The sequence below is a fragment of the Helianthus annuus genome, chromosome 15 (genome assembly GCF_002127325.2).
Source record: "Helianthus annuus cultivar XRQ/B chromosome 15, HanXRQr2.0-SUNRISE, whole genome shotgun sequence".
Classification (NCBI taxonomy): domain Eukaryota; kingdom Viridiplantae; phylum Streptophyta; class Magnoliopsida; order Asterales; family Asteraceae; genus Helianthus; species Helianthus annuus.
The window spans coordinates 63,566,727-63,580,559 of NC_035447.2; the positions used below are offsets into that span (position 1 = coordinate 63,566,727).

Below are 13,833 nucleotides of genomic sequence, written 5' to 3' on the forward strand. Positions count from 1 at the left end.
GAAAGTTTAATTGATATTTAATTGAATTCGTTTATGTATTTTTGGATAATATTAAAATCTGAATTAATACAGAATTTTTAAATCTATACTATATAATAAAAGAAACCAACTTTGGGACACGTGTCACTCATTGAAGGCGTCTACATTTTAATTTCCTGCATTTTCATACTTATCTTATATCAATTAATTAAATAATAAATAATCAATTAATATTAAATCTTATCTTAATGTCGGATAGAATCATTCTATTTAATCTAATAACATATTATCTTCAAATTTAAATTATAAATTAAAGATTTTTTAAATAATAACACAAAACAATAATTTTAAACTTAAAAAAACAATAATACGCTCATAAAAAAATTTAAAATACAAACAAAATATACAAAATAACGTATTAGACATTAGATCAAACTTTAAAAAACACTAATTAGGAAGAGAAGCTTATAATATAATTCTGTTTTTTTTTTTTTTAAAATTGGGGTTCTAATCAATTCGAATTAAATTTAACCAAGTTTATGACTTTATTCGAATTAAACCGAACCAAATTTATGCTTTTTTAAACGAATCCAATAGCATATTATTTACTATACAAAATTATCTTTATTTAACCCCTGTAATACATGGTGTTTTTAAAGATATAACTTTTTTTTATTATATAGTATAGATTCGCCCCGCTTGCGGTATGCGCATATAATGTATATGTGTGGACGCTCGGAAGGCAAAAGTGAAATTGCATTAATTTTAACATTATTTTACTAAGTTCATTAAAATAACGTTAAAAGCGGAGGATGATTAATCATGTATCATTATCATGTGGTGGCATTGATAGTAGAAAGACAAAAGGGACCATGCACTAATCGGTGTTTGTCCTGATTGTTGAGTGTTATGTGCCTTATATCCAAGGCATGATGCAAAACTACTATCGAGCCGGGGCTCTCACTGAAAGCAGTCTCTCTATTCCTACGGGGTAGAGGTAAGGCTGTCTACGTCTTACCATCCTCAGACCCTACCTTAGCTTTGCTATTGGTGGGATTTACTGAGTATGATGATGATGATAATGATTTAGTATATATAATTGGATTTATTGAACCTGTATAATACACGGGGTTTATAAAGATATAACTTTTTTTATTATTTAGTTTATAAAATTACATTTATCCAACCCGTGTAATATACAAGGTTACAAAATTACATTTATTTAACACGTGTAATACACAGTGTTTTTGAAAATATAACTTTTTTTATTATGTAGTATATATAATTAGATTTATTCAACCCGTACGATGCACAAGTTTTTATTATTTGATATATAAAATTACATTTATTCAGTACAATATATGGGGTTCTTATAGATAATTTTTTTTATTATTTAATATATAAAATTACATTTATTCAACCCGTGTAATAAACGAGTTTTTAAAAAAATAATTGTTTTAATCTAAATTATAATAAAAGACTACAATTAATGCCACGTGGCATTTTCTCTTTCAATCTTAAATTTTTTAATTATGCTTTATTATTTATCATTAGTAATTCTTATCTTTATTCAAATAAATAATTTCATCTATATCTCCTATTTATCCCTACTTAATTTTTCTAATTTCAAATAAATATCATATATTATATTATATTATATAATATACACGTTACATACTTTTTTTTTTAAAGATTATACACGTTACATACTATATAGTAACAATCACAGTTTACTTTATTTTAACTAAAATAATACTGTAATTATTTACATAAATTGATTTGATAACAAAACTCAATGTTTATTTTTTCTAAATGAATTTAGTGAATTTCTACAAATTACTAAACACTTAGAAATAAATATGACAATATTTTAATATCTATACTACACTATACTATATATACCATACCATATCATAGTTTAGTTTAGTTTACATTATTTTAATTAGAGTAAATTGTCAAAATCGTATCTCAGGTTTGGGCATGTTTGCTATTTTCATTCAAAAAAACTTTTTTGTACCATATAGTTCTTCACTTTTGGGATTTTTTTGTCATTTTCATCCAAACATCTGACTTTTTTTTTGTCAAAATCGTCCTTGAGATTTAGGATTTTTTGCCATTGATAACAAAAATCAATATTTATTTTTTTTCAAAATTTATTTAGTGAATTTTCCCTCTATAATTTCACAAAAAAAAAAAAACTTTTGTGAGTTGAAACTACTATTTAATTTTGTATAAGTTATAATAGCAATGTGTACAACTAACTAATGCACAATTTATTTTTCTTTTTGGTTTATTGGTCCATCGAACCATTAGTTCATATATTCCCGTTTTTACCAATTTTTGGTTCGTAACTAAGAGGTGTAATTCAACAATTTACACTTTTCTGATCTATACCTTTTTGTCTTTTTTAATTTTGTCACAATTTTTTTTATCAAATACTTTTTCATTTTCAACTTTGTTCACTTTTCATCTTTTACAAATTCGTCGTTTTACTTTTGGGTCTAAATTTTACAGGTTAACACCCCCAACGCGCGTGCGTGGTACAAAGTTTTTACGTTATTTTGTTTTGCAGTTTAACGACTCTATCGCAATGCACGGGGTGCTATGTCAACTTAGTTTTTCTTTTCTATGTTTTATGTTTCAGTTTAATTTTTCAAGTTAATACGTTGGAACGCGCGTGTATGGTTCAACGTTTTTACGTCTACTATTTGTTCGATTTAACAATCCCGCTGCAAAGCGCGGGTAGTAAATACTAGTTTAGTATATAAAATTACATTTATTCAACCCGTGTAATACACGAGGTTCTAACCTAGTAACTATATACATATGAGAGCCTAATTTTCGGTAAAATGGGGGTTTAATTTTTTGGAATGAATTAATTATAAGAAAAGGAAATTAGGTCTTGTATAGAAAGTATGTATATGTTAATTATATAGAACTAGGATTGCGACCCGCCGCAATGCGGCGGGAATTCTTTAGTTATAACTAAGTCAATCTAGGACCCATACGTTATGTTAAACCTGTCAAACAGGGAAAAAATAGACGATGTAAAAACGTTCACCCACACACGCACGTTGCGTCGTGTTAACTCGCAAAATTTAGAACGAAACAAACGTTAAACCAAAGACGCACGTTGCGATGTGTTAAGTCACAAAATTTAGAACCAAGCATAAAGCGAAAAATTTGCGGAAAATGAAAACTATAAAGGACCAAAGTTGAAAGTAAAAAAAATTTATGAGAATAGATTGGAAAAGATAAAAAGTTTTGGGTTAAAAGTAAAAAAAAAAAACAAATATTTTTGAGTTAAAAGTAATTTATGAAAAATACTTTTGGGTGAAAAGTTAAAAAAAATCAATTTTTTTTGGAAAACCCACTAAACAAACGTTACGACAACCATATGAATAACCATTTTTTCTTTAAAAACCTCGCAAAGCACACCCCGCGTTGCGGCGGGGCGTAAACCGGTGTCAAATAATACTAATGTCACACAACCGTCATCGACCACCAACACTGACTCGACCTAGGATATGCGTGTTGCGACGAACTTGTCAAACATAGAAAAATAGAGGTAAAAACGTTGAACCACACATGCACGTTGCTTCGTATTAACTCAAAAAATTTAGAACTATACGTAAAACGAAAATTTGCGAAAGATGAGATGCATAAGTGACAAAGGTTGTGAAGTTAAATTGCAAATAATGAAAAGTTTTGGGTTAAAGTTAAAAAAACAAATTATGTAGGGTTAAAATTGTAAAAAGTAAAAACCTTTGGGTTAAAAAGAAAAAATCAACTTTTTCTTTTGAAAAACACACAAAGCACAATGTACAAGTGATAATGCACAAAAAAGTTGCAAACTTATATATGGAATAATGTGTTATTTTTTTATAAACATAACTCTTTAATATTATAGAAATCGAAAAATTTATTATAGTAATTGGTAGGGGTGTAAACGAGCCGGGCCGAGCCCGAGCTCGACCAGGCTCGAGCTCGGCTCGTTAGGTTTTTATGAAGCTCGAGCTCGAGCTCGGTTCGAACCTACTTCTTTGAGCTCGAGCTCGGCTAGTGAGTAAAACCCAAAGCTCGAGCTCGGCTCGACTCGGCTCGAACTATTTTGAGAACAACCTTAAACGAGCTAAAAGCTCGGCTCGAGCTCACTTCAACATCACTTAAACGAGCCAAAGCTCGGCTCGAGCTCGGCTCATCAATGTTATCATCATTATTAATATATTATATATAAAAAAAATTAAATTTTGTATGGGCTCGTTTAGGCTCGCGAGCCTAAACAAGCTTTGTATTTCAGACTCGAGCTCGGGCTCGATAACAAAACGAGCTCTATTTCAGGCTCGAGCTCGGGCTCGTTAAGGCTCGGCTCATTCGGGCTTTTAACCGAGCCGATCACGAGTAGCTCTCGAGCCTCTGGGCTTGTTTACACCCCTAGTAATCGGTACTACTTTTTTGAATCAGTTGTATCTTTGAATTAAATATTGTAGGTTTGAGATTTCGGACCGAAACCGTGATTAGTGAGTGATTATGTTCAAGACGGGAGAGATTAGAGACAAACAAACAACTTCTTTATATTAATCCGGTCAGTGACGGTGCCAGAAATTTTTTGTTATGGTGTCATTTTTGGATACCCCAGTTTATAGTAACCCGGAGTCGAACTTTTCTGGATCGGTTCGGATCTAGTCGGGTCAAATCACATAATAAAAACAAATATCACAGTAAAAGTACAATGTTATTGAATTAAAACACATAATAAAATTAAAGTCATTTAAAATATATAATAAAATGCATTTAATAGTTGGTCTGTACGCTTTTTCATGTTTTGAAAACGATTCATAATGTTTTCAAGGGCAACTTGAAAAAAAACCCTCTTTTTCATTATGACAAACAAGTGCATGCATTATTCAAATGATCATCAAACATCTTATTAAGTTAAACAATTGATACAAAACCAATTAGACATGGGGCTATAATGCTTACTGGATTAGAAAAAATAAAAATTAAGCATGGACCTTTAATGATTTAAAGTATACTAATTAAATTCAATTAACTGGGCTTAATTTTTGAAATATAAATTTGTTTATTGTGTAATTGTTTTAGAAGAAAACAAAACAATGGTGTCGTTTTTAAAAACACAATGGTGTCGCTCGTAAAAAACAGTGGTGTCGATTGAATTTTTCCTATTATACGTTGTATTTGCTACACAAAATTCAATGGTGTCGGACGACACGGTTGTTCAAAGTGTGGCTCCGCCACTGAATCCGGTTGTATAACATTACAAATCGGCCTGATTACAAGCTAACCAAACAATACCAAAGGAGTATACATCCGGGGAGAGACCCAGTGTTAATCTCTCCCCCAAACGCTAAAACTTTCCACAAAACTCTCTTTGAACTCTCTCAAAGAGCTTTCTCTCTCTCTAACCTCCTACCGGCTCTATGGTGTGCTACTTTTTCTGTTTGTGATACAAGTCTATTTATAGTCAAAACAGAAAACCCTACGAAACATTTACTGGGCCTGTAATAAAGCCCAAAGTCCACGAAGAATAGAGTCTTCGTCTATTTAATTCTTCGCCAGTGATCATTCTTCGTCGACATGATCCATGGACGAACACTAAGTCTTCGTTGGGTAGAGTCTTCGTGGATATATATGAGAGTTCGTCCCAAGGAGTGTTCGTCCAGGATTTTTCTTTGTCCTCATTGTTCGGTCTTCGTCATGCAGAGATTGTTCGTTGGATATTAGGCCCAACAATGAACACAAGCCCATTAAGGGAATTCTACGTTTCATGCATTGCATGATATGTTAGATTTCATGTTTCATGCATTTTGGTCAAATAATATCATGACATCATCATGGTGATGACGGTTCGCGGCTCTTCTTGTTTTGTGTGTCGATCTATGGGGCGCACGACGGAAGAATGTCGCGACGTCAATCTTGAGCCGAACGGAACCGAGCCGCATACACAAAGTGCATCAACAAATATAAGATATAACTGAAAAAAAAAATTCCCAATAAGAATACTGGTTAGACAATATATCCAAAATTGATATTTTGAAATAATATCTTAATAACAATGTTAATTGCATTTAATTCATATATCCCGGTATTATTGGAAACTATGATTAAATTTTACCAATAATATCAAAATGTGATTTTTTAAAAATTGAAATATTCAATCTTATAAAATATACTACGGTTTACCATGAACAGATGATACCATATTATATATTAAATTTTATGATTAAAAATAGTTGAATGATATTATGGAAATCGAATCAGATATAATTGTAATTATTACTAATTTATTTTATGGCGGTTATATTTGTATATAGAGATTTAGTTAAGTTAATTTTCAATTTAGAAAATTTGAACTTAAAGGATGCAAGGCAAGTATAATTACTAATATTGATGGTTGATTTATACATATATATTCTTTCATTATTATTATGTTTATTTTATAGGTTATGAGTAAAAAAAAGGAAAGTCTTTATTGTATAAAATTTACATTTATAACAAAGGGAAAAGATCAAATAGGAAGTTAATTTTGGCTAGTAAGGATAGGAAGCCATAGAATTATGACATGTGGCAACATTTAAAATAGGCTGATTCTAAACACACCCCCCTCTCCTCCTGATTATACCCCCTTTGTGAAACGAAAACTGCCGGTCCCACGCGGGCCCCACCTGTAAGTATGTGAAAGGAGGGGGTGTAAAAAGTAATTAGAGGGGGTGTATAAAGTAGCACCCTTAAAATAAAGAAAAAAGGTATTTTAGTCAATCCAACTCATTCTTCTTCCTTTTTCAAAACCCAGTAACTTCAAAACCCACCATTTTCAAAACCCATCATTTTCAAAACCCACCATCTTCAACCATTTCTTCACTTTCTATCTCAATAATCACTACATTATAGTGCGATTTTCATCACCAATCAATGATTCAAAACCCGATCAACGTGTTCTTCAGCTTTTTTTAAGAAAACTCAGTTTAATTTCATAAAAAAATCTCGTTTTTTCGGTGATTTTGGAGTTAATCACTCGATTCGTTCGATTCGAGCGTTGATAAGTGTTTCTATCATTCAAATTTCGTCAATTGATGAAGAAATCGGCTTCGATCCATGTAACAAATTCTTTAATTTCATTTTCACGATCTGGGTTTTTTATTTAGTCATTGCGTTTTACGATCTTGGCGGGGGTCCGGGGGCGGCAGACCCTGGTAGCGGGGTCCCAGGGGCGGCAGAAAAATTAAATTTCCAGAAGTTGGCTCTTTTCGAAGACAGTGATTCGTAGACAATTCAGACAGTTCACAGACAATTCAAAAACAGTTCACAAACAGTTTTATGTGTCCATTGCGTTTTAGAAATAAGAGAGTTTTATGTGTTTTCTTGCTATTGCGTTTTAGAAAAAACACATTTTTAAGTATCTTTAGTCATTGCGTTTTAGGTAAAACACATTTTTGAAGTGTTTTTAGTCATTGCGTTTTAGGTAAAACACATTTTTAGGTGTTTTCAGTCCATTGCGTTTTACAGAGAACACTTTCTTTTGTTTTTTTAGGTCATTGCGTTTTAGAAATGAGACATTTTTAAGTGTTTTCTGGCCATTGCGTTTCACAAATAAAACATTTCTTTGTGTTTTCTGGCCATTGCGTTTTACAAATAAGACATTTCTTTGTGTTTTTTGTGCATTGCGTTTTAGGTAAAACACTTTTTTATGTGTTTTCAGTCCATTGCGTTTTAGAAATAAGACATTTCTTTGTTTTTCTGGTCATTGCGTTTTACAAATAAGTCATTTCTTTGTGTTTTTGGTGCATTGCGTTTTAGAAAAATGTCATTTTTTAGGTTTTTTTTTTCATTGCGTTTTACGTAACTGGTGGTTTTTCTATTGCGTTTTACACAATTGGGTTAAATTTTTTTTTTTTTTAAATATAGCAATAGTATACTCGTTTTAAAGATTAAAAAAACGCTCGTTTTTTTGGTGCAATTTTTATAAAAAAAATAATGTCGTATGAAAGAGTTATTAATGTTTAAAAATTTGGGGGTGGGGGGGGGATTGGAGGAGAGAGAAACTATTAGCTTGGATTGACTAGAATGCCCTTAAACAAACTCACACGCCTCTTTTCTTCCTTTCAATTTCCCTGATTTAATCTTAGCCCTTGGTTAACTTAATGGATGGTCAAGATCACTTCCTAGCCTTCCTAGCCAAATAAACTTCCTATTATATCTGCACCCTTATAACAAAATATAAATCTGGTAACATAAAAAGAAATAACTAAGAATATATTAGTACCTTCGTTATGATACCAAGATACACACTGAGAGTAAAATTAGTATTGTTCAAGAATTCATCATCGGCACTTGATATCAAATACGAACCAACATTGTCACTTGAAGATTGTGATAATGCAAACTTCTCAATACAGTTGCATTATTTTGATTATGTAGACATATGAATTACTTAGTAATATTGTACAAAATTAGTTGAAAAAAATAAATATACCGTATGTATAATATAGTCATTTGAGAATATGAAAAAATGTAAAATACCTCTGCTTAAAAGAAGTAATTTCATCAATTTCAGTGTTGATGAACATCCTACTAATTTCAAAGGAGGTTGACAAACCACGTTTACCTGGAATTTACAAAAAAAAAAAAAATAAAAAAAAAATAATGGGGATATAATAATTTTTTTAAAGAAATAATGGTATGACATCGTTATATTAAAAAATAATTTCTAATACGAAAGTGTTTTACCTTTGTAAAGATTAACGACACTAACGTAAACAACCATGACGACATGTTTCTCTCGATTTTGATCATTAAAGTATGCATGCATACGAATGGTAAAATCATCCCACAACGTACTCAGACTAGAAGGTATGGGGGCCGGCTGAGGCCCGGCTAGGACCGGCGCCGGTCCCCCACACCGCCCCCGGGGCTCGGCTCGTCACACCCGGCAACCCACAGCCGGGTCCGCCGCTCCTCTTTTGAATGATATAGCCGTTAAACAACGGCTTTTTTAATAAAAAAAATTCATTTTCATTTTAAATAAATACCACAATCTCATCCTTTTTTATACCATTCTCTCCCATTCTTCTCCAATTCTCTTCCTTTTTTATAAAAACACTCCATATTTTTTATACAATTTGCTCTAATCATGAATCCATTCAACCCAAACAACCCCAACCCAAACAAACCCAACCCGAATAATCCCAATCCGAACCAAACTAAATTTTTTTCGAGTCCCGTTTACACTCCGACTATGGATCCTTCGTGGGGGGCTTCGCAATTTCCGTTTTCGGGTTTCCAACAAACACCCAACGCCTTCTCACAAATGTCTCAACTTCAACAAATTCAACAATACCAAGCGCTCCAACAAATCATGCAACGCAACACGTTTGAACAACTCCAATCGCAATCGCAACCCCCGGTTCAACTTGACGATGATGATGAAGAAGTCGTCCCCGAATCGCCACCGCAAGAGTTCACGCGCAAAAAAAACAAGGGGAAGGGAAAGAAGGTTGAACCCGAAACCGCGCCAAAACCGAGAGCAAAGGGGAGATCTTGGACGAAAGTATAAGAGGAGGCGCTAGCAATGGCGTTTGTTAACGCCTCTACTTGCCCAATAGTCGGTATGAACCAAACTTTTAATTTAAATTTAAAATTTTTTTTTTACTAATGCAATATTTTTTAAAATTTAGGAAACAACCAAACGGGTAGTAGTTTTTGGAAGAAGACAACGGATAGATTTAACGCGATTATGGAGCATGGTCCGGCTCGTGAGGGACAAAGCAAAAAAAGAAGCGGTCGGAAAGCGAAAAGCGGCCGGCTCGAGTGGAGGTGGCGGCTCGAGTGGAGGTAGGGGCGAGAAGGCATCGTCAAAATGGACGACTTGATAAACGAATTCCGTTCGTTCAAAGAGTTCGCGGCCGAAAAATATACTCACAAGAAAACCGTGTCGTCCGACTATGCTCGAGCGGAAGATTTTAGGATTATGAGGTTGGATCTCGACTCGGTTCCGGAGGATGAACGCGAAGTTTATCGGAGGATGAAGGAAGAGGTGAAAAAAAAATGGACGTCGTAGGTTTTTTTTTATTTTTATTTTCGGTAATTTTTTTTTAGGAAATGTAATTTTTTATTTTTATTTTTCGGTAATTTTTTTTTAGGAAATGTAATTTTTTTTATGTTATGAAATGAAATTATTTATGTTGTTTTATGTTGTATTTTTTAATTTTTATAAAGTTTTTATTAACTTAGGTTATTAAATTAAAACTTAGGAAATTATAAAATAATGAGGTGGGGCCCCATCCTCCATCCCCCTCCATCCTTCATGGAGGCTCATCCTCCACGAGCCGCCTACGTGACGCCTACGTAGAGGCTCATCTCCGTGGGAATGAGCCGAACCATACCCTTTAGTCTCATAATCTGCTGACCCCTAAATATGGTGTCCAAAACATTTATGTTTAACGATCGTATAAAATATACACTCCAAAGAATTCAAGTAATCAATGTAAATTACTTACTCAAAATCTTTAAGCTTAATATTCAACCTTTTCCCTTTAGTTAGCCTGTCAAGTCTATAAACGAAGAAAAAAACTTGGCATGCATGAGTATTAAAAAAAAAGAGATACTGTACATGTATTCACACAAATATAATTAAATTACATACCGACAATTGTATTAACATCAATTCTATCTTGCACAACATCATTGAAGTTGACAAAGAGAAGGAATACCTCGGCCCATTCCATTAAAGAATTTTTTTTTAATTTGAGAGTAGAAACTAAAAGATATCTTTTGCAATTTTTTGTGTAATTGTAAGATGCATTGTTGGGTGCGAGTAGGGCTGTAAACGAACCGAACAAACACAAACAAGGCCTTGTTCGTGTTCGTTCGTTAAGGATATTATGTGTTCACGAACGGTTCATGAACACTTACCGAACGAGATTTTTTGTTCGTGTTCGTTCGTTAAGGAAATGAACGTGTTCATGAACGGTTCACGAACACAGATAAAATCGACAAAGTTCAATTGTATTTTTCGATGTGAATAATAAGAAAGAAAGGTGGAGGTAGGGTTTCCTATTTTATTTGTTTGGGTAAATGGTTTAGATAAAATAAATAAATGCTAAAAAAATATTTAATGAACAACATAAACATAAACAACGAACATGAACGAATGTTCACGAACACGTTACCGAACGTTCATGAACGCAATTGAACGAACGAGACAGTTGTTCGTGTTCGTTCATTTAACTAATCGAACGGAATTTCTTGTTCATGTTCATTCATTAACTAAACAAACGAACGTAAACGAACTTCCCGCCGAACGGTTCACGAACTGTTCGCTGAACGTTCGGTTCGTTTACAGCCCTAGGTGCGAGTGATGCCTTGGTTATGAGAAGACATTCATCAAGTTTGAAGTGACTCTCAAATCTTGGCAAAATCCTGTGCAAACAACTTGCCTGAATCTTTTCACCCTAAAAAACAATGTTAAGTTAAAAGAGTAGAACATGTTATACGGTTCAAGAAGAATAAAAACTATATAACATAATATGAGCGAAATAAAACTTTTTTAATCATACCCCTTCATTCATAAAAATCATGTTGACACGGAAAGTTTCAATCTTCCGACCGTTCATCATCTTCCTCCAGAGAGATATGATCTTCAACTTTAGAGTGTAGTTGTTTGACAAAGCATTAAGATTATTCAAATTGCTTATGTTCTCAGCTTCCATTTCAATAAGAGAAATACGTGTAGTGAACAAAACATGTGGATGAGGGTGACAATGGAACATGTATATATAGTAAAAAACATTAAATCTTATTTTAAGAAACAATTAAAAAATTTTGAATATACTATAAAGATTTAACTTAATGATCATAATCAAATCATGATGTTATATTTAACTTGACCATAATGAATTAGTACACCCTAATTTTAGTAAAACTTATATATGATTGGTTTTAAAGTTTACATTCAAATTTAAAATCGGAATTTATATCTGGATCGACATTTTGGTAAGTGTTATGTTACATTTTCAAATTGATAAAAAGATAATAAGGCTAAAGGGTATGGTCATGACCCCCATGCCCACCATGATCCTCCACGTCAGCGACATGTTATCGCCCTCTAATTCACCATCCAAAATCACTATCCTAAGGGTGTGGTCATGACCCAAACCACTATCCACCCCTTTTTTTGTGTGAAATTCATTTTATTTATTTTAAATAAACAACAAATAAAATTTAATAAATTTTAGTAATAAAACTACATAGCATTCAAATTAATAAAAAAAATAACATCCAAATTTAAGCTACATATTATAAATTAAGAAAAGAAAACTACTCGTTATTGTTAACCCGACCAAATTGCCAAACATGTTCAATCAAATCCAAACATGTCCATAAAATATAAAACTGAATCAATTTCGTTACAACTAGAAAATATAAAAATGATGGAGACATAAATTAAAGACGTAAACTAGAAAATATAAAAAATGATAACGCCATAATTTAAAGACCCCATTTTGAGCAATTTTCGCCTTCATTTTTTGCAACACTTCTTTATCTTTTTCTGGGAGCGAGTCGATGTTTGTCGCCATTAGCTTAAAGTCTTCACGATCGGCCGCTTCTTGCATTTCTTTTTCTTTCAACTTAAGTCTCGCCGCTAGTATTTCGTTAAATTCGGTGATCTTGCTCATCAACTTATCCACCTTCGTTTCACTCGGAGATTCATTTTTTGTCAACACCTCTTTCTTTTTGGCCGCCGCTTCCTTTTTTGCTTTGTCTCTACCGTTTGGGCGCTTCAATTCCAGAATCTCTGTCACTTCATCATCAAACTTGGGTTCGTCATTAATATTAATATGGCAACGCACATCCGAATCACCGGCACTATGCTCCATCGACTCAAATGTTTTAGACCTTTTTGCCCTTACCACCTCGTTAGGAACCGGCGCCCACTTGGGACAATTTTTAAAGATATCCCAAGCCCCTACGTATGTGAATGCACTACCTTCTTTCGTATGGTATTTTGACATAGCTTTGGCAAAAACCGTTTCATCACTTGCCCCACTTGGCCGATTCGAATGAGCATTGTTGTAATAACCACAAAACGCCGATATCTTCTTATTCATCTCTCGATACTTTGAGCCTATTGAGTTCACTCTTCGGTACGGTTCTTTTTGCATCAAAGCATGAAATTTGTTGCAAACCTCCTTCCAAAAACTATCAGACTTTTGATTATTACCTACAATAAATATCAAGGTGTAAATAAATGTTGTTTTATCTTGAATAAAATATTATTTTAATATAAATAAAAGTATAACATACCTACGATCGGACACGTAGACGTATTGGTCCATGCCCTTGCCAACGCCATCTATTCGATCGATGTCCAAGTTTGACCTCTACCGGTGGTTAAATTATCTTGTTCCGGACTCTTTGAAAGCTTTTTTTAGATGTTTTCTTAGAACTTTGTGGTTGGGTTTCGGGTACAACGTCAATGTCATCCAAATCGTCTAACGAAGGGGTATCGGGTGTTGGTTGCGATTGGACTTTTGTATGAATAGGCCGACTTTGGCTTTGTTGGAGCGTTTTAAGTTGTTGTTGATATTGTTGTTGAAATTGAATTTGTTGAAGTTGAAATAAACTACTAGGATGCGGGGTTTGAGGGAGTTGCATGTAACAACCCGCACTTTCGTGCGTTGTTACTATTCGATACACTCGTTACGCCTAGCACCAGAGATTCGGATCATAATGTAACTATATCAGATATATCGCTAAATCGAAGTATAATCGAATAATTACGCATATTCTATCGCTATTACAAACCTATTTTCAATAAATTATAACACTCACGAT

General features: G+C 33.2%; 1 protein-coding gene across 1 annotated transcript; it reads right to left on the reverse strand.

Moving 5' to 3' along the window:
- Nucleotides 1-12,410: 12,410 nt before the first annotated feature.
- On the reverse strand, nt 12,411-13,587 carry LOC118487470 (glutathione S-transferase T3-like). Its single transcript, XM_035984347.1, has 2 exons — nt 13,303-13,587; nt 12,411-13,219 (listed from the first exon to the last, which is right to left on the reverse strand). Exons 1-2 carry the CDS (start codon nt 13,349-13,351, stop codon nt 12,411-12,413), a joined length of 858 nt encoding a protein of 285 aa, XP_035840240.1. The 5' UTR covers nt 13,352-13,587.
- Nucleotides 13,588-13,833: the final 246 nt, after the last annotated feature.

Excerpts from the sequence above, each read along its gene's own strand:
- LOC118487470 (XM_035984347.1), bottom strand. The coding sequence starts at position 13,351 with ATGGCGTTGGCAAGGGCATGGACCAATACGTCTACGTGTCCGATCGTA. Across the intron at positions 13,220-13,302 it reads GTCTACGTGTCCGATCGTAG|GTAATAATCAAAAGTCTGAT; the intron begins GTATGTTATACT and ends TATTTATTGTAG.